Source organism: Cupressus sempervirens, chromosome 5, assembly GCF_028749045.1.
Source record: "Cupressus sempervirens isolate cs-2001-9-10 chromosome 5, ASM2874904v1, whole genome shotgun sequence".
Taxonomy (NCBI): Eukaryota; Viridiplantae; Streptophyta; class Pinopsida; order Cupressales; family Cupressaceae; genus Cupressus; species Cupressus sempervirens.
The window spans coordinates 361392954-361417066 of NC_143122.1; the positions used below are offsets into that span (position 1 = coordinate 361392954).

General features: G+C 37.5%; 1 protein-coding gene across 1 annotated transcript in view; it reads left to right on the top strand.

Moving 5' to 3' along the window:
• Positions 1 to 24113, top strand: part of LOC149556229 (uncharacterized) — a 294057-nt gene that overhangs the window by 219843 nt on the left and 50101 nt on the right. The window contains exons 23-27 of the mRNA XM_089830364.1: positions 14657 to 14768; positions 15147 to 15254; positions 15411 to 16758; positions 17403 to 17641; positions 21739 to 21961. Coding sequence (XP_089686490.1) covers positions 14657 to 14768; positions 15147 to 15254; positions 15411 to 16758; positions 17403 to 17641; positions 21739 to 21961 — 2030 coding nt within the window. The remainder of the gene's footprint in view (positions 1 to 14656; positions 14769 to 15146; positions 15255 to 15410; positions 16759 to 17402; positions 17642 to 21738; positions 21962 to 24113) is intronic.

Here is a 24113-nt window from a genome sequence, read left to right on the forward strand (position 1 = left end):
AACAAAAAATGTATGCTAACATACATCGGATCGAGAGAAGTTTCGATGTGGGAGACTTGGTCTATCTCAGACTCCAGCCATATAGGTAGTCCTCATTGAAGGCAAAAGGGAAAGAAAAATTGAAGCCACATTTTTATGACCCTTATCATGTAGCTCGCCGCATTGGTGAAGTTGCCTATGAGTTGGATCTTCCAGAAGGAAGCCCAATTCATAATGTTTTTCATATCTCCTTCCTAAAGAAAGCTGTGGGACAGAATATCAAGGTAACTGTAGACCTTCCATCACTCAATGAAGAAGGGAAGCTCATATTGGAACCGGCTGAGATCATTGATGTACATGAGAAGACCTTGTGGAACTGTACTTTGAAGGAATACTTGGTACATTGGGAACACTTTCCATTGGACGACTTGACCTGGAAAGGTGAAACACATTCTGTAGTGTCTGACATTGCATTTGCGTGAGGACAAGCAAAGTCTGGGATGGGAGGATTGTAATGTTCCTGTCATAAAATAAATAAATAATTAAAGCTTTGTTAAATGGGCCAATTGATTTAGTATATCTCAAACCCATTTTTATTTAATTGTTTTTGTAGGTAAGTGTGGTCGTCAGCTATCTCTGTGAATCCTCGGAAGGTTTCCTCAACAGGTATTTGAGCATGGCATGTAGGTAGTAGTTGGTATGCGATTTAGTTTATTATTCTTTATACTGCAAATCTTTGTTGGGATTCTCTGTTGTTTGCCATTTTAGAAGTGAAAGATCTTCCCGTCTTGGCTTTCCGGTTTTGATGGGATTCAACCCTCACCCTATTCCGTTTGTGTACTTCTTGGCTCGGATCTAGTGAATTGGAGCATTAATCTTGTTTGCTAATATCATTGTGTTTTTGAGTTGCACCCTGTTTGTGGTGATCCAGTTACTTCGATTATATTCAATATTAATAATATCTTCGAGTCAAATCTGTGTGTTTCCTGCATGTAGTTTCCCTTTGCTCCCAGTCCTTGCAATCCCTCTTTGTTTTTCCCTCCACACCAAATAGTACATTGTTATCTCAAAATACCGTATGGTCCTCATACCTCCCTACCACACACGTACGGTCAAGATTGTTTCCACCCTACACAACCATCATATGACATCCTATGTTCTACCGTACGAACACCTTTCATTTACCCAACATGACACCGTATGACCATTGTTTATGAACATACACCATCCAATCTGACCTTGCACTGTACGACCTCTTGCCCTAACTGTACATCATCCCATTTGGCACTGTACGACATCCTATTCTAACCGTACTGCTTCTCCACTAGACCGTATGACTTTTACAATTACTCCATCAGTTGACATTAACACTTATTGACAGGAGAAAGATAGATTTAGACAATAAGTGGGGGAATGAGAACATTACACAAGACAAAAAACAAAGGAGTCAAGCAAAGAAACTCATATTACAGTTTTGTAGACACCTACAAAAGAGATTTATATGGATTCAATTGATACTTCAAAATCTCCATTTGAAGCACTGGTTGCAAACATGTCAGAGGATATTACAAGTTTGATTACAGAGGAATCGATATATAGAAATATATTCTTAATTATCCGCCTTTTCAATTGGGAAAATAGCAGAGAAATCACAGAAGATGAGCAAGAATGCACAAAGAATGTTATAGTTAGTCGTTGAAAAGATACATAGCACACTTCCTTCTTCCATTCAATTAGCATAACAAAAGAAAGCATAAAGAGTGATAGAAGAGTTTGATGATTATTTGTCAACTCTTGAGGAGGCAATCAAATTCAAAGTACAAACTGAACATGATCCTAAACTTTTCAATACATTACGTGACAATATTAAAAGTGATTTAACTGTACTTGATACTTGCATTAAAGAAATGTGGTGTATCTCTAGGATAAGATATTGTATGGTCAATGTGCTAAGGCACAATAACACACCCTTGCCACCACCAAAGCTATCAAAGACAAGGGAGATGAAATAGATAAGATGGCAGATGAGCTGAAACAAAATGATGCAGAGATCATTGTGGTGGACTTAAAAGATTGCTAAGGTAAATGATGAGCTAAGGATGCTAGAGCATGACAAGCGAAGATTATTGAAGACATTCAATTTGCTTAGAGATCATTTGACACCAAAGCTGGATTTACTGCAGAGACAATTGGATACTCTTTTGGAGGCTAAGGCATCATATGAGAAATTTGCTTATACTGACCTTAACGGAGTTGAAAAAGCAACTTATGGATTATGTGGAGTTATCAGCATAACTCATGCAATAAAGACTTCATGGGATGATGAATTTACAAACTTGAAGAGAAACTTTTCTGACTACATAGCATGTCTAGGCATTCATCCAGCCTAAGGAAGTACATGAAGACATTCAAATTTTGACTTGTACATAAGTTTGGACTCACCTTTGTCATTGATGTCAAAGGGGGAGAAGAAGACAAATTATAAGTATTATGTAAAGTTTACTATACGTATTGTAAGGGGCAGCTTAGTAAGATAAATATAGGAGTATGATCAAGGAATGATTATAAGATGATCTGCAGTTTTGTAAATTTTCATAAGGCCACAAATTTGAATTTTTGAAATTTTGTTCTACTCAGCCAATTTTTCCCATACGTTGCCATCAATGCTAAAGGGGGAGATTATTGGCAATTTGGCTAAGCATTAGGGTTGTCATTTATCAAAACATATTACTAAGATAGAGATATTAGAAGTCTGAATGAAGTTTGGAGCAAGTATAGTTGGAAAATTGTCCAAGTATAATGTTGGTAAACGAGGAACAAATAGATAGTTTTGTTTGGCGAGCTTCACAGGAAGCATATCAGGTTATGTGTGCTTAATAGGAGATAGTACAAATATTGTAGAATATGTTGTTAAGGCTGCTAAAGATTATGTTTTGGTTTGCATCAGATTTGGAAGGATTTTCAGTGACAGGTATTTGGTTAAGGACTTATTTTGGCTTGACAAAACAATTACTTAACAAGGTAGGGACCACATCCTAGATGTTAACCCTCATGTGGCAAAAGTTAATTTGAAGATATGGTAATGTGCAAGGTAGTACAAAGGTCGACAGATCAAAGTTTTGGGTATAAAGAAGAATCTTTTGATTAGCAAAGATGCCAATGATGTTGTAATGACATGATTGATCCATGTGAACTTTGTATATGTTCTATAGATGCGAACTCATGTGTTAGAGCATAGCAGAACATTGTATGAATATCATTGTGAAGAGGAACTATAATGACTGATAAGGTATAGAAGATATTAGCGTAGTCAAGGTTTTGTATCTATTCTATGACTTGTAAAGTTATGTACACATGTTTGGGTAGTGGGCTCAGGTTGTATTTTTTTGTGATAACAACTCTTAACAGGGTTGAGGCTTCTAACAAGGACAAATACATTATACAAATGTAATGGACTCCAAACAGGGTCAATATTTTTCACAAGATACTTTTGATTAGTGGTTCATTCTGTGGGTACCATCCCCATCGGCGTTTTCCCTTCACTAGCGTTTCCCTAGTTAACAAAATATGGCACTGTTTACCGCATAGGTTAATTAAGAATTGCACACAGACAATGAACATGAATACGAACAGCAGAACTCTTCTTATTATTATTTGCATATGCCAAATAGTACATTATGCTTGAATGATAAGATGAAAATAGTAGAAGATGCTTTACAATGATCCCAGACGGGATATAAATACTATCCGCCGAACCTTCCCGAAGGAGTCCGTCGGCCACAAACATTATGTCTGCTACAAACTATTTACCCGTCGGCTACAAAATACAAAACACCGACGACAATCATTCTGTCGGCTACAGAAACACCGCCGGGACCATCCAGTCGGCTGACACCATCCCCCCCAAAAAGAAAAGTTGTCTCTAGACGACTCACAAACTATCTTGATAGCCACCTGTACTGCTTTCTTGGTTTCCAACTTCTGGATACCCTGAGCCAAGTGTTGCTGCACTGCCTCCGACTAGACAATCAGCTCCTCCCGAGCTCCCTACGCATCCACCAAGACAGCCTCACGGCCAACACCTACTCCCAGTGCCTCTGTACATAGATACTCCATGCCTGCAACAGCTTCAAGTCTTCTCAACTGGTCACACTTCATGACTGATATCCGCAACGACTGGGGGTCCAGGGGGCAACGCCCCCGACGAGGTTGAGGGGCAGTGCCCCCGCGGGGTCCTGGGGCATGGAACACACACAAAACCCACGGAACACACCATTTTTTGTCATTTTCTGCCGATTCTACACTCTTTCTGGCAGCCACTGATGCTTCCCCTTCCCTTTGGCATCATCTGCTACTCATTTCGAACAACTTGAATCTGTCGTTTTTTTTTTTTAAATTTTTTTTTTAGCTCCTCCATACACCTTCCCGGCACTTCAAATCTCCAGCTCAAACACGCACTCCTAGGCCCGCAGAGCAACTCCCACAGACAGTTTCCCACAGAGCAAGTGTCGCGGACTGCAACTTAAGGCAGCGAAGGCGAAGGCAAACACCAAATACGCCGATCCAATTCTGCCAATGATCGATTCAGATTAAATTGAAAGCCGATGAAAGGCGTATTCCTCGCTTGGCCACAAGTCACGTGTTCGAATTCTAATTTCCCCCATCCAAATCACCTCAAACCTCTTAATACCTTCAATACTAACGGCACAAACCATGGCAGAATCCAGCACCCCTGCGATCTTAAAAAAAATGGAATTCCAAATGCTGAGATTTACAAGTTCTTGTCGCACTGCCGCAGGATGAATTCGCAAGTCTTTCAGGAATAGATCTTCGACAGAAGAGGCACAATTTGCCTTTGAATCGACGTTGCCAAAGGCCAAATCGAATCGGCGTTGAAAATTCCCTGCGGATTCGCTGAGCATATAACACAGTCTTACATAGTTTCCGCAGACAAAACACCCGTGGACATGTTATACAGCGAGGAAAAAACGACCCCCGTGGATTAGTTCCTGCGGACTACTTGTTGGAGGTTTGAGACAAGCCACGGGGAAAAGCTTCCGCAGACAGGAGAGTTGGCCGCAGGGCAATCTCCGGCGAAGAGTTGGCCGTGGGGCAATCTCCCGCGGAGATGTGCCCGCGGGCCATCTCTCGCGGAGAGTTGCCCGCGGGGCATTCTCCTGCGGCCTACTCAACTGCCTTTTTTTTCTTTTTTAATTCTTAAATTTAATTGTTTTTTTCTTTTTAAATATTTTTACAAAAAAGGAAAACAGTAACTCAATTCTGCCTCCAGGCGTCACCATTCTGCAACGACGAGGGAGTCAGCTGGCCATTCTGCGACAGTGACGGAGTCTTCCTGGCACCATATATTTGCAATTTAAATCCGTTGACTACCGGAGGCACCTCTTGCTCGTCCAATGTCTCCAATTTTATTGATCCATTGTTGCCGACCTTCCGGATCTGATATGGTCCAACTCATCTGGCCTTAAACTTTTTTGATTTGACTTCATTCCGACCGTCGTACTTGAGTACCAACTGCCCTGGTGGAAACTTGTTGAGTTTGAGATGTTTGTCATGCTAGGCCTTGCGTCTGTTCTGTGTCACCTCCGTTGACCACTGTGCCTGCAGTCGTCACACATCTAGCTTATTTCCTTGCTGTCGGCACCCTTCAACCAATTTTGTGGTGCGATGCATTCTTTTCTTCTTGTGCGGTCCGTTCACCGTGTACCAGATGATGGAATTTTTCTTTTTCTTGGGTCTGTGTTGTATGTCCTTCCCTTCTTCAGCCGTAACCTCCTTTGCGTCATCTGCTTCTCTGTATTCCTCCGAACACTCATTTTCCTCCTTTTTCTCACCTTCGTCGACCCTTAGCATATTACAACTCGAAAAGAGTTCGTAGTCTTCTATTTGCCAATGGTAAAGGCCATTCACCGAGTCTAGGTCATGGTCATTCAATCCTCCGTCTAGTCTCAATATTCCTTCTTCGTTCGGTTCCATTCTCCTCTTTCCTTTGTCGTCATTTCTTTTGTCGTCACTGTCGCCTTCACCTTCTAAGTCTGACGATGCTGCCTCCTCACCTACCATTTGTGTGTGCAGGTCAATTATGAATCTTTTGCCTCTGTGCTCCATTGATAGGGTATTTCGTTTCCAATCATGTTTTACTTTTGCTTGCACCAACCAAGTCCATCCGAGAATAGCATCATATCCTTTTCTTTTCAATGGAATGACCACAAAATCCAATGAAAATAGTTGCGTTCCAATAGTTACCGGTTGAGCTTTCAAGATTCCCAACGGTTTGATTCCATGTTGGTCTGCTGTGAGCAACTGAAATGTAGGTGGCCACAGCGTTGGCTTTCCCAACTTCTTCCAAGTATCCTCCGGCAACACATTCACGCCGGACCCTCCGTCGACAATTGTGTCTGTCAGAACATTTCCCAAAATCCTCATCTCGACAACCGCCAGATGCCGTCCGGAGGTGAGTGCCAGCAACATTGGGTCTGTTGACATCACTTCACTATTGTCCCTTCTTGTGTCCTCCATTGCTTTCGAAAACGGTGTATGATTCAGAATGACCGTCCGTAACTGGGGCATTGTGAGAAGGAGGTCACTTATCTTGACCGGTATCTCTGTTTGTAAGATTTTTCGTACAATGTTTTGTTCTGCGAAGTTCCTTGCCAAGGTGCTGGTGATGTCCTTCAACTGAGATGTCCCCACCGACGATGCCTTTGCAATTTTTGCCTGCGCTTCCCCCAATTTTCTCTTTTCCTCCACTTGCCTTCGTGTAATTGCCAAAACCTCCTCTACATCCGTGCCGACAGTGATCAAGTTTACTTCAGACTTTGGACACTTGGAATCTTCGTGATCGTTGGGTCCGCACCATCTGCATAATAATTTCGGTGTGTTTGCCGCTGTAGAATCCCGCGCAAAATGACTCCACAAATTACATGCTCAGCATTGAACAATCGGTCGTCCGTTTGCATCATACTAGGTTCGACTTCGGCTCCCATTATTATTGTTATTGTTCGCATTGTTGTTATTTTGCCCTCTGTTATTATTCCTGTACCCTCCGGATGTGGCACTTGCGCTATTTGTATTTCCGCTACTCCCCGACGGGGAAGCCTCCTGTGTAAGAAGCACCTGCAGAGATCCTCTTGTCTTCATGTTAAAGGGGCACTCTTTTGTCGAATGGCCCATGATCTGACAAATGTCACAAAATTGGTTCTTTGGACACGATCCTTTAGTATGATCGTTGGTCGTACACTCCGTGCACCACAGCTCACTGCCTTTTGGCTCCTTCTGTATGTTTTTAAACTCCTTCATCATGCGGATCATGTCCTTCTGTAGGGCACGAACCTTCTTACTGTTGCCTTCATCGTCGTTGCTATCACCTCTGGCAGGCTCATCGTCATCCGAATCAGATGAGCTAGTCTTCGTCTTCTTCTTTGTCTTCAACTCATTTTTGAGGTCCAATGCTTTGTTATAAGCTTCCGTGAATGACGACGGTGGCACAATTTTCATTTTCCTCCGCAACTTCGAGCATAGGCCTTCCACGAACCATCTTTTCTGAAGTCTATCCGTCGGCTTACTTTCCATTTTGTTGATCAAGTCTTTTAATTTCCTGGCGTAAATGCGAATGGTTTCGTTCTTCCCCTGCTTAGTATTGAAGATCTCTGCTACAATTTCATTATCATCTTGCAACAGTTTAAATTCTGCCAGAAACTCCTTTTTAATGTTATCCCAACTATTTAGCTTTTGTGGATCTGTATTAGTGAACCAATCAATTGCTACGCCTCGTAGGGTGGCTAGAAATTGCCTCATCCAGTCGTCTTCATCAGTTATCCCATTTTCCTTCCAGATTGTTTCATATGTTTTGCAATGTCGAATGGGATCGGCCGTACCATTGTCGTTGAACTTCGGCAGTTTCTCTTTTGGTCCCGCCATCAAAATTGGTTTTTGTAAACAGGCGTTGCTCGGTCCTGCAACACTGGCACTCTTCACTCCCACACTGACGGTCTGCACTCCCACACCAGCGGACTGGTCTCCCACACCGGCGGACTGGTCTCCCACACCGACGGTCTGCACTCCCACCCCGGCAATCTGCACTCCCACACCGGCGGACTGCACTCCCACATCGGCGGACTGCACTCCCACACCGGCGGATTGCTCTCCCACACTGGTGGATTGTACTCCCACACCGGCGGACTGCTCTCCCACACTGGCGGACTACACTCCCACACCGGTGGTCTGCACTCCCACATTGGCAGACTGCGCTCCCACACCGGCGGATTGCACTCCTACATCAACGGACTATTTTCCCCCACCGTCAAACTCAACAACTGTGAACCCTGGTGAAGAAAAATGATCTTCTAAATTTGTCTCCCACGGAAGTGTATCCCGGATGAAGAGGTCACTCCATGCTCGTGCTCTCTCGGCACTCCGAGTTGTGCGAGTTGATGCTCTTCCGTCTGAATTCTCTTCCCTCGGGTAACACAAATTCAAGAACTCCTCCCGTGCTTCTTCCACCAACTCTACCCGCTGTCGAGTCTCCTCCAACAATTCCTCTGCGCTTCTATTTCTGTCGGCAATCTTCTAGAATCTCCGTCGGCGTTCGGCTTGCTGTGCCAGAATTAAATTCTCTTGCACAGTACGGATTCTATCTTTTCCCTTGACCTTATTCCGATCCTTGTTAAGCTGATTTGGCATTAATCTTCATTCCTCCCACCTTCCAGGTTCATACGGCAACGGCGCCAAATGTTTACCGCATAGGTTAATTAAGAATTGCACACAGACAATGAACACGAACACGAGCAGCAGAACTCTTCTTATTATTATTCGCATATGCCAAATAGTACATTATGCTTGAATGATAAGATGAAAATAGTAGAAGATGTTTTACAATGATCCCAGACGAGATATAAATACTATCCGCCAAACCTTCCCGAAGGAGTCCGTCGGCCACAAACATTATGTCCGCTACAAACTATTTACCCGTCGGCTACAAAATACAAAACACCGACGACAATCATTCCGTCGGCTACAGAATACAAAACATCGACGACAATCATTTCGTCGGCTACAGAAACACCGTCGAGACCATCCAGTCGGCTGACAGGCGCTATGAGTTTGTTTATGTTGTGCATGGTTTTACTGTTCAATTTACTGATATATACAAGTTGAAGAATTGTAAATGATATCCATAGTTAGGCAAAAAGCTTTTAAAGTTCACAATTGATTCACCCCCCAACCACTTCTTAGTTATATTGGAGAACATAACTTTCTAACAGCTATATATCGTTGTGTGTGGGAGAAGCTTTGAGCTTTAAAATGTTATAAAAGAAGTCCTCATTATGGATTGAACATCTCTCATATTTGCTCATGTTTGTGAAATTGAAGAACTTTTGAGGGTTTGATGTTGGTTGCTAGGAGGTTGAATGTCTGCAGCTTTCTTTGCACCTTGAATTGCCCATTAATTGCACTCATTTGCTGAATACTGATCTGTGTTTTTGATCTGAGAATTGAAAGTGTTTGTTATTTATCATTTAACTGTCTGTACTTCATTTTTAGTAGAGAGGGGTATTGGTCATCTTGGCATTGAATCTGTTGCAACACTGTTCTGCAATCAATGTCATTTTTGAAAAGTTTAGTGAGCTGTGATTATTGTCTCTTGACCTGCGTTTACAGTTCATGGAGCTGTGTTTGGTAATGTACCATTTTTACTAGCTGCATTTCATCTTATGTTGCAGCATTTCTAGTCCAGGAGGTGGGATTTGTTATTAAGTGGTGTGGATTTACATATCTCTATTGCAATTTTTTATTTGGACATCATCCATCAATTCCAAGTTCATTTAACAATTAAATTTGTGCCCAAGTGCATTTCTTAGTAAATCTTTGCATAATGAAAGATAGCAATTTGGATATTTGTATATTCAATGGTTTGTATTTGCTTTATTCCAAGCAATTCTATATTTTTGAAAAAAACGAAAACCAAAAAATGCCTTAAAAAACTCAAAAATGCATAATTCAAATAAACAAAAAACAACTCTGCAACATAAATTGAAGTGACCCAGCAAAGCTCCTTACATTGGAGACAGTTCATAAAAAGACACGTTGGTTAAATTAATCCCAACATTAGATGGGTAGTATTTGTTGTTTTGCATTTTGTCACCACAAAATGTAGCTAGTAGTATGTAACTTTTTCAACTTAGTATCATTTTTCTCTAAGTTGATTCATTATGAAATTGGCCGACATTGATCAATCAATTGATCCCAATTGATATAATGATTCTTTTTCCTAAGGACTTTTGTCAAATCCTTTTAGTTTTTCTGTTTGGCGAGCCTATGTTTAATTTTTGAAGCCTTAAACATATTTTTTCGTGTTTTTGATTGTGTGTTCATTTGCTTTTGGTCTTTTAGTTTTGCTTTTACCCTTGTTTTTGGTTTTTCCTTTAATTTAGTATATCATAGAGCTTAATCGGATTTGACAGTAAAAAGATATGATAGTTTAGGTGCCCAAAAAGTGTTAGCTCAAGATGCAATTGCATATTTTAAAATATCATGTTATATTTTAATGTTGGCATTCACTTTTTGAAAAATATAACATAAATTCACTTTATGTTATGTTTTTAAGTTACTTTATCATTTAAATTTATCACTTAAGTGAATATAGTGCTCTTTATGTTATATTTTCATTTTGAGTTGCTTTTAAAATCTTTCACTTTATTGACTTTATTAACTATATAGTTTGATTTAATTTTTGAGTTACTTTATGTTTTAATTTATAACATCTAAGTAAATATTACTTTTTGAATGATATTTGCACATATTAAGTAAACTATATAATGTAAATATTATTTATGACCCAATTAAGTGATATTTCCTCAAAAATCAATTAAACATATGCTTAATTGTCATTTATGTAAAGACAACTTTTAACCCATTTACATGTAAATATGTAATGGACCTCCAAGAGTGTGTTTTGCACTCAAAAATGTGTATAATGGATTTCCTAGAGTCCATTTTGCATAAAAACCTTCTTTACATGTAATCCACTTTACATGTAATTGCATCTTGAGTCTACATTTTGGCTTTCTAGGTCAAAAGTATCAAAAATATATTACATATTGCATATTTTTAAAATATGTAATGCCTTCCCGAGAGTGCGTTTATGAAGGATTTACCTTTACAAGCAAGTTTTAAAATATGCAAAGAGCCTGGAGAGTTCGTTTTCACACTGCTTGCAACATTTTGACAAATTTTAAAACATTTTAATGCACTCCAAGACTGCCTTTTGCATCTTTACTCCAAAAGTAAGTTCTTAAAATATGCAAAGAACGTTGGAGAGTGTATTTTCCCTCATATATTATTTACAATATGCAAAGACTCTCCAAGAGTGTGTTTTACATAAAAGATCGACATGTAAAGGTCTTCCTAGAATGTGTTTAGGCATTCCATCACATGCATTTGCACTTGGAGTCCACATTTTCCCTCCAAGGCCAAAAACATCCATGTTCTTGACCTCCAAGGGCACGCTTTTGATGATAATGCCCAAATTTGTTCATTCCGAGGCATGAAATCTATCTTGTATGTGGCGTTTTGCAGTTCCTTGCATATTCATGCATTTGGTGTCCACATTTTTGCATTTTGTTGACAAAAATGGTCCATTTCTTAGTCCTTGAAGATCACGTTTTGCCCAAAAACACCCAAATTTGGAGTTTGAAGATCACATTTCGGGCCAAAGGGGAGGCTTTTGGGCATTTTAATGCATGGTCTTACCATTGGAGATTATGTTTTGCATTCCTATGCAAATTTTTTTCATGTTATTACACCTTGAAACCACGTTTTTGACAAAAATGGGCTCTCCTTGGAGTTTTTGCTAAAAATGGTTTGTGTATTGGAATTTAAAGAACATGCTTTTGGCATATCCATGCCAAACGTTCATTCAATGCTCATCAATATCCATCAGTTACAAGATTGAAAGATTCAAGAAGTTGTTTGTGGGTTCGAATTTGGAGGACTTTTCTTCAAACCTATTAATCATCCACATTTGGCTCTTTGATCTCCAAGTAAGTAGGCATTTTCAACTTTGCTCATCAATTCATACTTATCTTGCTATTTTGCTGCATATTATGGCTTGTAATTGCACATTTGTCCAAATATATGCCATGTAAAGTGCAAATTCTCTTTAAATAAGATGGAAACATTCATTTTCAAGTGCTTGAAATTTCCCCAAATTCCAATTTTGAATTTGCGTAGGAAAGTAGCTCGACATTTGTCGTGTTTGAGTAAAAAACCAAAGGTATGTTTTTATTTTGTGCTTGGTTTTTGTTTGTTTCTCGTTGCTGTTTTGTTTTTTCAAAAGGCTCAAGGTTCTTTCCCAAGAATCCACAATTGTTCTTCACCATTCCACTTTCCAACTTTACATGCAAGTGCATCACACCATTTCATCAACACATGCCAAAGCACATTGCACCCATTCCTTTCATATGCAATTACATATTGAGAGCAATAACATGTAATCTCACTCTCCATCCACATTCTTGGTTGAAGGCTATCTCGAACCAAAGGCAATCTTAGCCGAAAGCAATTTAAAAATGACCGTAGGTGTAGATCCAAGCAATGAAGATTGAGATGCCCAAAACAGATGCACTCTATGAATTGGATGCCCAACATAAACAATATATTCACCAAAAGAGATATTCACCAAGGAAAAGGAATGTATGCAAATTGTCACCAAACATGGAATTTATATTAGGAGACAACGATGGCGCTCCAGATGTGTTGGATTTGAAGCAAAGCAATATACAGAATAAGAATAGGGTGAGGGTTGAATCCCACCGAAATTGAACTAGCCAAGTAAAGCAGATCATCCACTTTTGAAATTGCGAACAATACTGAACTCCAACAGGAATTTGCAATACAATAGAATAATCCAAACTTGTCTACGAGCAACTTTCTACATGTTGCACATAAGTACTCCTTCGGATAAAACTGTCAAGGGTTTACAAAAGAATGCCGACATAACAAACACCTATGGATAATTAATAAAAATTTGGCCCTTTTATTAATAAATCAATTAATAAAATATGTGCTTGTGATATAATTAAATTTTAAGGACCATTTAGTTAATGAATCTAATAAAAATCTTTTATTAAAAATTGGGGACATTACATTCTCCTCACACAAATCAAAAAGCATAAGTAACACAATGAAAAAGAACTCATATGAGTCTTTTATAACTTTTGTGGGAGACTTGCACGCATTTCTAACCAATATGGGATAAAAAGATATATATTTTTCCCTTTAATTATTCATTTACTCCAATACTTTAATTAATTCCTTGGCTTAAGCTTCCATGAACTAATTGAATAAATGGTCCGTTCCAATGATGACTCAACCCTTAACTTAAATGAAATCATAAATCAAATTATTACTTTAGAAAGCTTTTTAATGTTTTAATTATAACTTGGCAACTAAAATAAAAATAACTCGCAAAATACTTATCCTTTCAATATGTCGTCTAAAGTAGGAGTCAAACCTATTACTTGTCTACATGACCGAATGTACTTTCCAAAAATAGAAAGGGTCACTCTGAATCATCACCATACTTGCCATAAAAGTAAGAATACAAAACTATGCCCAAACAAAGTCCAACCTGAGCCAAACGAAGACCAAATTGGAACACACCGAATCGTGCAAAAGAAAAGACCCTTCCATAATTGAACCTTTGCCTCAAGAGTCCCTCTATCCACAATAATTGGCTTACAAGGGACACAATAATAGGCTAACAACTCGTTCTTTGACACTAGCTAAAAAGGGGACGTTACGGATTAGATTCATCAAACAGTTGATGTCTCAAATAATATTTTGTATTTTTGTATTATTTGAAACAACAGTGTGAATTAGATATGCAAGCCTCCTAAAGCTAGCTTCAACAATTTTTTCATTGATGTTAATTTCAAAGTGTATAACTAAGGCATTTCATGTACATTTTCTTGTTCTTTGTAATATTCAACCAATCTTGCATTGTTGAAGCAAGCTATTCTTGCCATTCTTTCTTGTGGAAGATATTTTGGTCTTGTAGGGTTCCTCGGGGTGTTCTCGGTTCATGTGTCTACTCCTACACCCTAGTCGATGAAATTGATAATGGATAGAAAACATTAATATGCATTTAAAGCTTAAAAGAGTAGAGAAATGTAATTGAATCTGCTTAGCCTAAATTGTAGTCTATCTGATGTAAGGTTGGAAGGGTTCATGAGAGCCGTATAGAAATTTCTTCTTTTGTGATTTAGTTATCTAAGAAATTTTAAAGGCCAGTAAAATATGGTATCAACATTGTAATGCTTTTTGCCTCTATAATTGAATTGCTCTCAAGTTTGTATCATTTCATTTCAACTTTTAGCTTTTCACCATTTCCATATAAATGAAATATTTTGGGTTTCCTGTTTTAGCTCAATGTATATCTAAAACCCCTTGTCACAATGGTACAAAAGTTAATTGGTTTTGATCTTTATCTTACAGGGGATTTTGAAATTCCAAAATATTTTCTTATTCTCGCGTGGCTTGTTTGATTGGCAACTGATAACTATATATAATGAATTTCTACTTGCTATAAGCATGGACAGGTAATCCTATTCATCAAGTGAATTTGGATTGAATTGTTTTGTGTTGAATGCTCTTACAGGATGCAGTGCACTCTCACTAAATGCAATTCTAGAACTTTGTGAAGGCTTGGGAATTCCTATTGTCACCGTGGACCATATTCTTGATGTGTTGGATTCTACCATAGGATTCAGGTGAAGTTACTTTTAACATTTACATTATTTTAGGAGTACGCTGTATCATAATTTGATATCCAACCATATAAAATTGTCTTTTGTAAATTGTGGAAAAGATGTAGAAGCCCCTCGTGGTTCTTGGTTTTGCCTTCTGGATTGAATGATATGCTTAATATCTGTTCAAATTATTATGGTTGCAATCCTTGCATATGCTATGGTTTCATTTAACATGCTTGGAATGTGAGTGCACTTTAAGTATTGCACTTTCAATGCAAGTTCTGTTATTGTTATTCTTTTGAGTTACTGATCTTTGCAGACATCTTTCTTTTTATTCATGTGACAGTTCCATTTATCATATGTAGAATGTTTCATAAAGGTTTGAAAATAATTTTGCAGGATAGAAGATTACCTGGATAAAGCAAAAGAACGAAATGCTTGGTTTCTTCAGTCCTGTCTTAAGACACTTTCCAATTTTTCAAATAAACGTTTCCCCAGATTATCATGGTACAATTGTTAAACTATATGTTGATTAAACATATTGTTACCAAGTTCCTAATTTTCAAAGGAAGAATGGAAGCATGTTTAGATTTTGCTGCTTATTTCTTTGTTCTATATTGTAGCTTCTGACATTAATATACCTGTCTTCTTGCATTTGCTCAGGATTCTATCCCTGCTTTCTTCAAATAGTTTCTCACATATGGTGCCATTCTTGATGCACAAGCCTGTAGTGGTGCCTAGTTCTGTAAAAATTAATGGCAGTGATGAAAAAAATGGGTTGAATTCTGCTGATATAGTAGATTCTGCAATTGGACAGATAGCCATATCAGGTGTTAGCTTTCATCATGGCTTATTGAGAGGAGTTCCAGACCTTATTTCAGCATATATTGAACTGCGAAAATGCATACAAAGAGAAATTTGCTGTGATAAATTTTTTCCTCTTCTTCATAGAATGGAAGCATGTCTCATAAAATTTAAAGTGTTTGAAGATCATAAGGTATCATGGGTGCATTTGTCCTCCTTTATGCTTCCTATTCTAGCCGTGCTAGTAAGTTCCACTTGTCATATTTGGGATAGTTCCAAAGCGTTTCATATCACAGGGTCACATTCTGAAAGGAAATTTCTGGTTGACTGGAATGAGCCTCTTAAGAGAATTCTAATTGAAATGGACATAGAGCTTGCTAGAAACTTGAATTGCCATAGTCTTTTGACAGAAGAAGTCATGTCAAACAAAGTTTATTATGCAAGGTTTATCATGGCTGAACTACGGCTTGTGTTTGAGAAAGGGTGTGAAAGGCCCCATTCTTTGTACCAGGAAAGCCTTTTTAAAACTATGAATGTTGACTATCAAGAGAGCTTCTCTCTTTTAGATGCAAGCTATATTCCCTTTCTGGGAATTGAGGGATCGTTTCGCACATTCCTTAAATTTAGTTTCGAACAAGCATGGTGTGGAAGTTGGCTCAAATACAAGTCAGAGATTATTATATCAGAACTAAAGCAATTTATGTTCACAATCATCAGGGAAGGGTGTGAGTTAATCAAACTCACTAGCAATCTAGAAGAAGATGATAATCTAGGAAATAGAAAATGTGTAATGGTGTCTGGTTGTTGTGGGTTATTCTCAGGATTTTTGAAGTTCCTGGACCTTTATATGAACTCCGATGTTTGGACTTCTCTTCTGTTTTCAACAGAAAATGGTAGGAATGGGTTTCCGCAAGATCTTGCCCACTCTTTCATGCAATTATGTTTCAAGAATATTGTGCATGAAAGCTCTTGGCAATTTATGATGAAAATCTTGAAGTCTATACTGCAATGTTTTGGAATGAGTGCCCCACTATCAAATTTATTGAGCAATCAAGGAAAGAATGGCTCTCTGACTTCACACCCTTTTGTTACTTATGGACTCAAGGAAACACCTGTGACAAGATCTATTCTTGAGTTTTTATACATGAGCAGTTTTCACCCACGGACAGTTTTAATTTGTTGCCTTTCATCTCATTCGGAAAATCAGGTACACACATATATTTTACTGTTGCTTAAGGGTCTAATTTATTTTTGTTTGCAGACACATTAATGTCCACTTGCATGGGAGGAGATCATAAATAATTAAGTTAGTTTGTGTTTATGCATTCATAGGCTGAACTTAGGTAAATAAGCTTTCTTTACTCAATTTCGATGCCTGCTAACATCATACCAAGGCATTCTCTTACTGTAGAACCTATTCAAGGAATAATTTGGCTGGCTGATTTGACATTGTAATTTATGTTCCAATTTCATAATGCTCTGCCTTAATTTCTTTTGTGCCACCCGTAAGCAAACTTTTCTTATCTGCAATGCTTTGCATGAGCCCTTGTTCAGTATTTCACATTTTATCTCAACTTTCTTAAGGTTGTTTTGAGTTCCTGATACAACATTAGACACATTTATAAGTGCCTTGTGGTGTTACATTGGTGGTCTCTTTGTACAATTACTCTTCCATGTTGAGTTTTGGTCTGGTTATCTTGTTTTCAAGTAGATATAAGTAGGACTCTATCTTCATGCATTGATAGTAATAATATTGTGTTAAATCATATTTTCATGCAGTTTCTTTCCAATTTCTTATTTATTTAGTGTTTGTGTAAAAAACTCACCAGGGATATGCCATTCTTTGTTTAGGTACCAGAAGAGAAAATAAAAATGCCTACAATCCAAATGCCATCACCTCATTGTCTAGTCAATATAACTTCACAGGAATGTTTCAATATTCAGGAGATAGGTGGTCTGCAGTGTTCATTCAAAGAAAAATACTCGATTGATGAAGTTATTCATGAAGATGTTGCTCGTCTGGCTACAATCTTACTTGAGCATTCATTGACAGAATCTGATAATAAATTCCATGCAATTTGTGAGAATATGTATGCTCTTACTTCCCTATGATAAGTTCTCTGTTTCATATAGATGCTGTGTCACTATAATGTACAAATTGAAATTGACATGTTCTTAATGACTCTGTCTGTAACTTCATGTAGATGTGTGGCACAGTTGGTCAAAGGGAAGTTGTTGACAAATTGATATGTTTTTAATCAAAGGGAAATCGTTGGCAAATTGATATATTATTAATAACTGACTACATCTATCAAATGTATGTAGATGTTTGCTGCAGTTGGTCAAAGAGAATTGTTAGTTTATACTGTTGACTGGAGAAAAATGCTTTTATGCACAAAAAATTTAATAACATTTGGAAGGAACTTATAGAAGATCTCTATCTTAATTGTTAAAATATGATACTACACTTAAGGTAGCCAAAATGAACCTCAAGAATGCTGGTGATTTTTTCCAGGCCTATGAAATTTGGAGGAAATGGTTTTATGCTAAAGGAATGTGTTTAGAAATTGTTGATCGGAATAAAGAGGTAGAAACAGGAAATTGCTTGTGATATTCATGTAATCTGAGATTGCTCCATATGGATTTAGATGTCTGTCCCAGAATTTAACATCGTTGGACATACAAATGAGTAGCATGTGTGTATGTATTCATGTGTTTCTCTACATGCATGCAATAAATACTTGGGTTAATGATTTTTTTAAGAAGTATTATATTCAATACAAATATATTTGATGTCTCTTGACTCAAATTTAGTCCAAGAAGCTTTCAACTCTAATATATCTAACAGGTGTAGAAAGTGCTGCTGAATTCAATTATATGAAATCCTTTGATCCTTTTGAGAATGTCATGCTATCTTCAGCACATGCCAGGTTATTGCGTTTATGCTGAAACCTTGCTGTCATGGAAGATCTTCATGTGCATAGGAGGCTAGAAATATGTTATATATTATCAACAAATCACTGATGGCTTTCCTCAATAGGATGGTTTTATATAACTTGAGGAGCTCTCAGTCGACAATGTTATTAGTTCCAATATGGAAGGGTGATTGTTTTATAATTTAATAGTGTTTATCTTGTCCTTGTGTTTAGCGCTCATGCCTATCATGTCGTTTTTGTTAGATATATTGCAATATTTGAACCTGAGGTAACAGAGTTGCGGAACACCACATTATCCACAGAGTTATCCACAGAGATTGGACATTAAATTCAAAGCAAGTAATATTGCAATCTGAATTAACTTCATAACATAAATTTGACCTTGAACAGATTCAGAATGTTGAAAGTACATTTGTGTTTCCCTTAAAGAATGTCCGTGAGGTGAATCTATGTAAATGTCACCCAACTCCATGACAAAGCAGATATCAAGCTTTACCCATTCCATTTGGTATCAATTGTGATGTTATTCTCGACCAAAAATTGGTCCATTTCATTCAATAATATGCTAATACGTGACTATGTCTTTCTCATGTGGTTGTTAAGTTTTTTTGCTGCCACTGAATGTCCTTTGGTTATCTAATCATTATCTCTCTAAGTATTATCTCCTAATTCTCTAATATGTTGCTTACATGGTTAAATCTCTCCTCCATGAGAAAATCTATCACCAACATTGCCTTGCGTTACATGGCCTTTTTCTACAAGCAGGTAGAACCAGTGTCATGCTAGTCAGATGTTTCATCCTTTCTGAAACATCACCTAGCTGTAATAATTCTTCTAGTCAAGATGGCATTTCTAGGATGACAGCTGATGTTCAAGATATGAGTAGTGAAAGGAAATAATTCCACGAATTCTCCTCTTGGTTCGAGCATCACAGATTTTCAATGATCTATTGTAGCCAACCACGTAGTTTTCCAGGACTGGGTAGGACAAGCTGTATGAGCTTTGCATTCTCGTTAGCCCTTCTCTTCAGCTTCTATTCATGGAGCTACACTTTTCACCATATAGTGGAAATATTGGGATATGCATTACCTTGGACTGTCATTGGAGTTATTTGTAGTGGCCATCCATGTGAAAACAGTTTGAGAAATTCATTAACTTGTGTGCTCCTTGCTGTTAATCTGAGCCTTACGAAGGAAATAATAGGCTGCTTGAAATCCCATTTGTTCGCTCCTTGCAATGGGAAACTATTTCCCTAGACTTTTGGTCTGCCCATGACGAGGCAATATGAGTGCATTTTTGTCAGTTTTGTTCGTTTGCTAGAGTAATTCTTTTCGTTCCTTTCACTGTGATACAGATGCTCTGAATATTATACAGTTGTTCATAAGACGTGCATGGAGCAATGATGGGCTTCCATATTGTCATCCTTTTAAACTGCAATGCCTGATTTTTTATAGACTTTTGACAATTCTTCTAGACAAACAATTGGTTGTTTGAACAAGTCTCTGCTTCTTTTCAGCTGCAAATGGATGGCCAAACTTGAACATCATTCTCTCCGTATTTAGCATTAGCAGGACAAGTAATGGGTAATATAGGTTTATCTGCTATTCATGTATTAAAGTTTGTTGGGCTTCCATATAATGCTTATGACATGTCAACTAGTTTTTATATGTTAACTACGTCTATTAAACAAACTCAACCAATACTAGCTATCTTGTTCTTGATATTGAGCTCCTCAGTCCCAGAATGAATAATTTCTCATTGTGGTTTCATTTAGACAAGCAATGTTTTGAGATGAAACATTATAAGATTAAGGTCATCAGATATGATCGATTATTCAAATAGTTGCAAAATTGTTCAAACAAACAAAAATTAAGATCCATGCTTCGATAATTAATATTGAGTAATACATGAGATTATGCCTTTGTTGGAGATTTATTGCACAGGTTCTGAAGCTAAGCTATTGTCAGACCATTGACATGACCTATCCATGGAAGGTTCCTCATGTCATGATTTTTGATCTAACCCAGTCAATCATTTCATATGAAAACCTTTGTGTTGGTTCTACAAAACATAATTGATGGTACTTACTCAATCTGGCCGACTCATCCAGAGGTTGTGATTAATTGGTAATGCTTATCTTTTTAAAAAGAATAATGTAAAATTGAATCTCAACACTACAATGAACCATTCCATAACTTGGATGGCGTATTACAGAGATTGCAGAGTAATTAAACTGGAGTAAATTTATTACGGAATGACTCAGGTTTAAACAACTCTTAGTAAGGTTTTTCACAATCTCAATGCCAAGCCTGATTGGGAAGAAAATAACCGGACAACAAATAATCAAAATCAAAACAAGTGTGCTGAAGGAAATTTATTCAGTACCAAAATATATTTTACTGATTGTATGCACAGGGCATGCCAAATAAGTTAATAACATCACTTGTCTGGTAAAATTCTTAGCCATATTATACAATACAGTCATACGATGGTTAGGAATCAAGATGATTATTGCATGTAGCATAAGTTGACATTCATTTGTCTGGACAAAAGTCATATGATAGTTCGGAATCAGGATGGCCATCACATGAAGCATAATTTGGCATTCACTTGTCAGGGAAAGTATTTAAAATTTCTAGATAATGGTGTATTAGTAGTTGGGTATCTTTATAACAAAACTTGAACCAGTAAACCTTCTACCAGCAAACGATTTTCTAGGATTTTATCTGCAGTGTGCAGTTGCATGTCATTTAAATCATTTATGTAAAATGACATTAATCAAATTGTAAAATGTAATAAGTTTTAAAAATTGTTAAATCTTTCTCTGTAACTGAGAGATCTCATGGTTGTACCATACAAAATTCATTCTTTTGGAGATTGCCACAAACATCTAAAGAATCTGCTATGAGGACTCCTCTAATATTGGTTGCTTTATTTGCTGATGATTGGAGGTGAAGAAGTATCACTGTTAGGTGCTCTTAAACTCATTTTGCATCTATGAAATATTGTATTTTTATTTTCATGTTTCTTTTCACTCTTATTTTTTATTTGGTAATTCTGGAATGAATGCTATTGCAAGTTTGAGTATCATCAATCATGAATTTGCAAGTGGTGTTTTTTTAAATTTTAGTATTCAAAGAAGGAAGACACTATCATTAATCATGAATTTGCATGTGCTGATTTTTCAAATTTTAGTATTCAAAACTCCAAAGATAGAAGTATAGTATGTTTAACCACCATTTTAATTGCAGTTTGTCACTGGATTGTGATACAATGGTGGAGCAAGCTAGCAGTGTCTGTGATGTTCTATCAAATGCTGCAAAGGGACTACTGTGGACCCTCTACTTTGCATTTCCGTTCTCAGTTTCTGGTGCTTTAGAGTTTGGTGGAGGCAATGCTATATTTACAAAAAGAATGTGTGATGGCTTTAAGATTCTGCAGAGCAGAAAACTATTGTTTTACAGAAGTAAAATGGTATACAATATTCCTTTCTTTCTTTCTCTAAATTTTAGCGTAACATAAGTTTGAAGGTATGCTCAAAAGATTGGTTCTAGGCATATTATATGTTTTCTCTTATAACAATTTAGGTAATCCTTAACTTCTATAAACCTGCACTTGGATTTTGATATGTAGAAAACTCTCATTTTCGTCTACCATTAGATGTTCGTTGGTCAATTAAGCTGTTTAAATTCTTGGTTCCCAAACTACTAGCATTCATAATATATATTGATGTGAGTCAAAAATGTTGAAAGGCATGCTAAAACTTGGGCTGATTGTCAGCTGAAGGCTTTGCAAGAGTGATGTGTTGAATTGTAATCTTTCTAATTTTTTCTGAAACTTCTTGCATCTAGTCAATCAGGCTGATAATATTCTTGGTTCTAATAACCTTAGCAGCAAGAACATATTGGGGGAGGAATGGCAAACTAAAAGCATAAGAGTTTTTGAAATAATTGGGATTTAAATGGGAAAAAAATGGATTTAAAAGAACTTTAAAAAATGATAAAATGGAGACAAAACATACTTGATTTCTAAATTAAATGCATGTCCACAGCATAAGATATAGAGAGAAAATAGACCAAAACTTTAGCCCATGAATTCCAAATGAAAAATTTGTGTAAAATAGAAAAATGCAATATAGCATGTAACCTCTGCTACCAGATGATTCTTTTGTAAGTTGTGTATGAAAATAATTTATTGCTAAGTTAACAATAAAATAAGTGAATGATATGGAAGTAGATCCCTAGTCTTGTTGTATGATGCGTATGGATGGTAAAATGCTTTTGATTAAAATCAACAGCATGGTGGCGGCCCCTATACAACCCCAACTTAGGGGCTGCCAATAAATCAAAGCACATTAACTAAGGTGCTAGCTGTTACAAGTCAATGCTACAAATAGTACAATAAGTAGTCTTCCTCAAAATGGTTGTTTTGGAGAACAAGAGGCCATAGCTGGCCATTTACAACAAAGAGGCTACAAGAGCCCATGAATAGTACTCAGTTAGCAACCCACAAAGTAGGGCAATCATATAAAGGGATTCTAAAAGGTTTCCCAAGCCTTCACACTGTGTAACAATATTCTGTCCAAAACAATCCTGTAACAAAAAATGATGTCACCTCGATTGAGAATCCACTCTCCACAGCAAAACTCCTTTCCATCTCAATAGATAAGAAGTCTGCCTCTATGAGAATAGAAAAAGAGGAGACCACTAGAAAGTGAGCCTCTTGCAAATCCATCCCATGTAAACAACCACGCTTAGGAGAAGTGCACAAAGTTATAAATGTCCTTTTTCACAAAGCAAGTCTCCACCTCCATAGTGTTTTCCTCATAGGGTCTATGTTCAAAACATAACAGAATGCAAGTAAAAGATAGCACTAAGCATTTGCTGAATGTATTTGAGAGAATTCACAACTATATACTCGTTGATCTTAGAATTATTGTAATTTATATCAAAATATTCCACAATACTATTATGACCACACCATAACATAACTTCTTCTAAAGGTAAGTACAATGAATTTACAAAGGTGTCAAGGAAGTGTTAACTGTCAACAATTGTCGGACAACTAGCGACCCCTTGACAACAACACTAACCAATACTAATTAACCTGACAACATCATAACCTTTAAAATGAAAGTCATCTTTGGACAACACACAACAAAATGGGAAGTACAACTATACAAAAAATAAATCAAGGAATTGTGGGCCTACAAGAAAGTGTGCTGGTGAAGAAAGAACAGGATGTAATGTCGATGTTGCCATCTTCTCTCTCAACTGGTGAACTTAATTTGTTATCATAGATCCCTCTTGGTCAACATTTATCTCTCTTGAGTGGACTTCACCATAAACACCACCTCCATAACCTCCTTATGTGTCTTGTCTATCTTCTCCAAAGATGCAACAAGCTAAGACTCCACTGCTACCTGTTACGTCCTCTCCTGATCCAAATGCTCCATTAGGCAAGTCTCTACTACTGCCCTCTCATGAGCTACTCGTTCCTCTAATGCTGCTAACTGAGCCCTCTGCTTAGTCAACTCGTCTACTATATGGATTCGAGTGTCTTAACTTGTCTCAAGCTTATGGCAGCTACCTACACAACCTCAATCCTTGATGCTAAATGTTGTGCC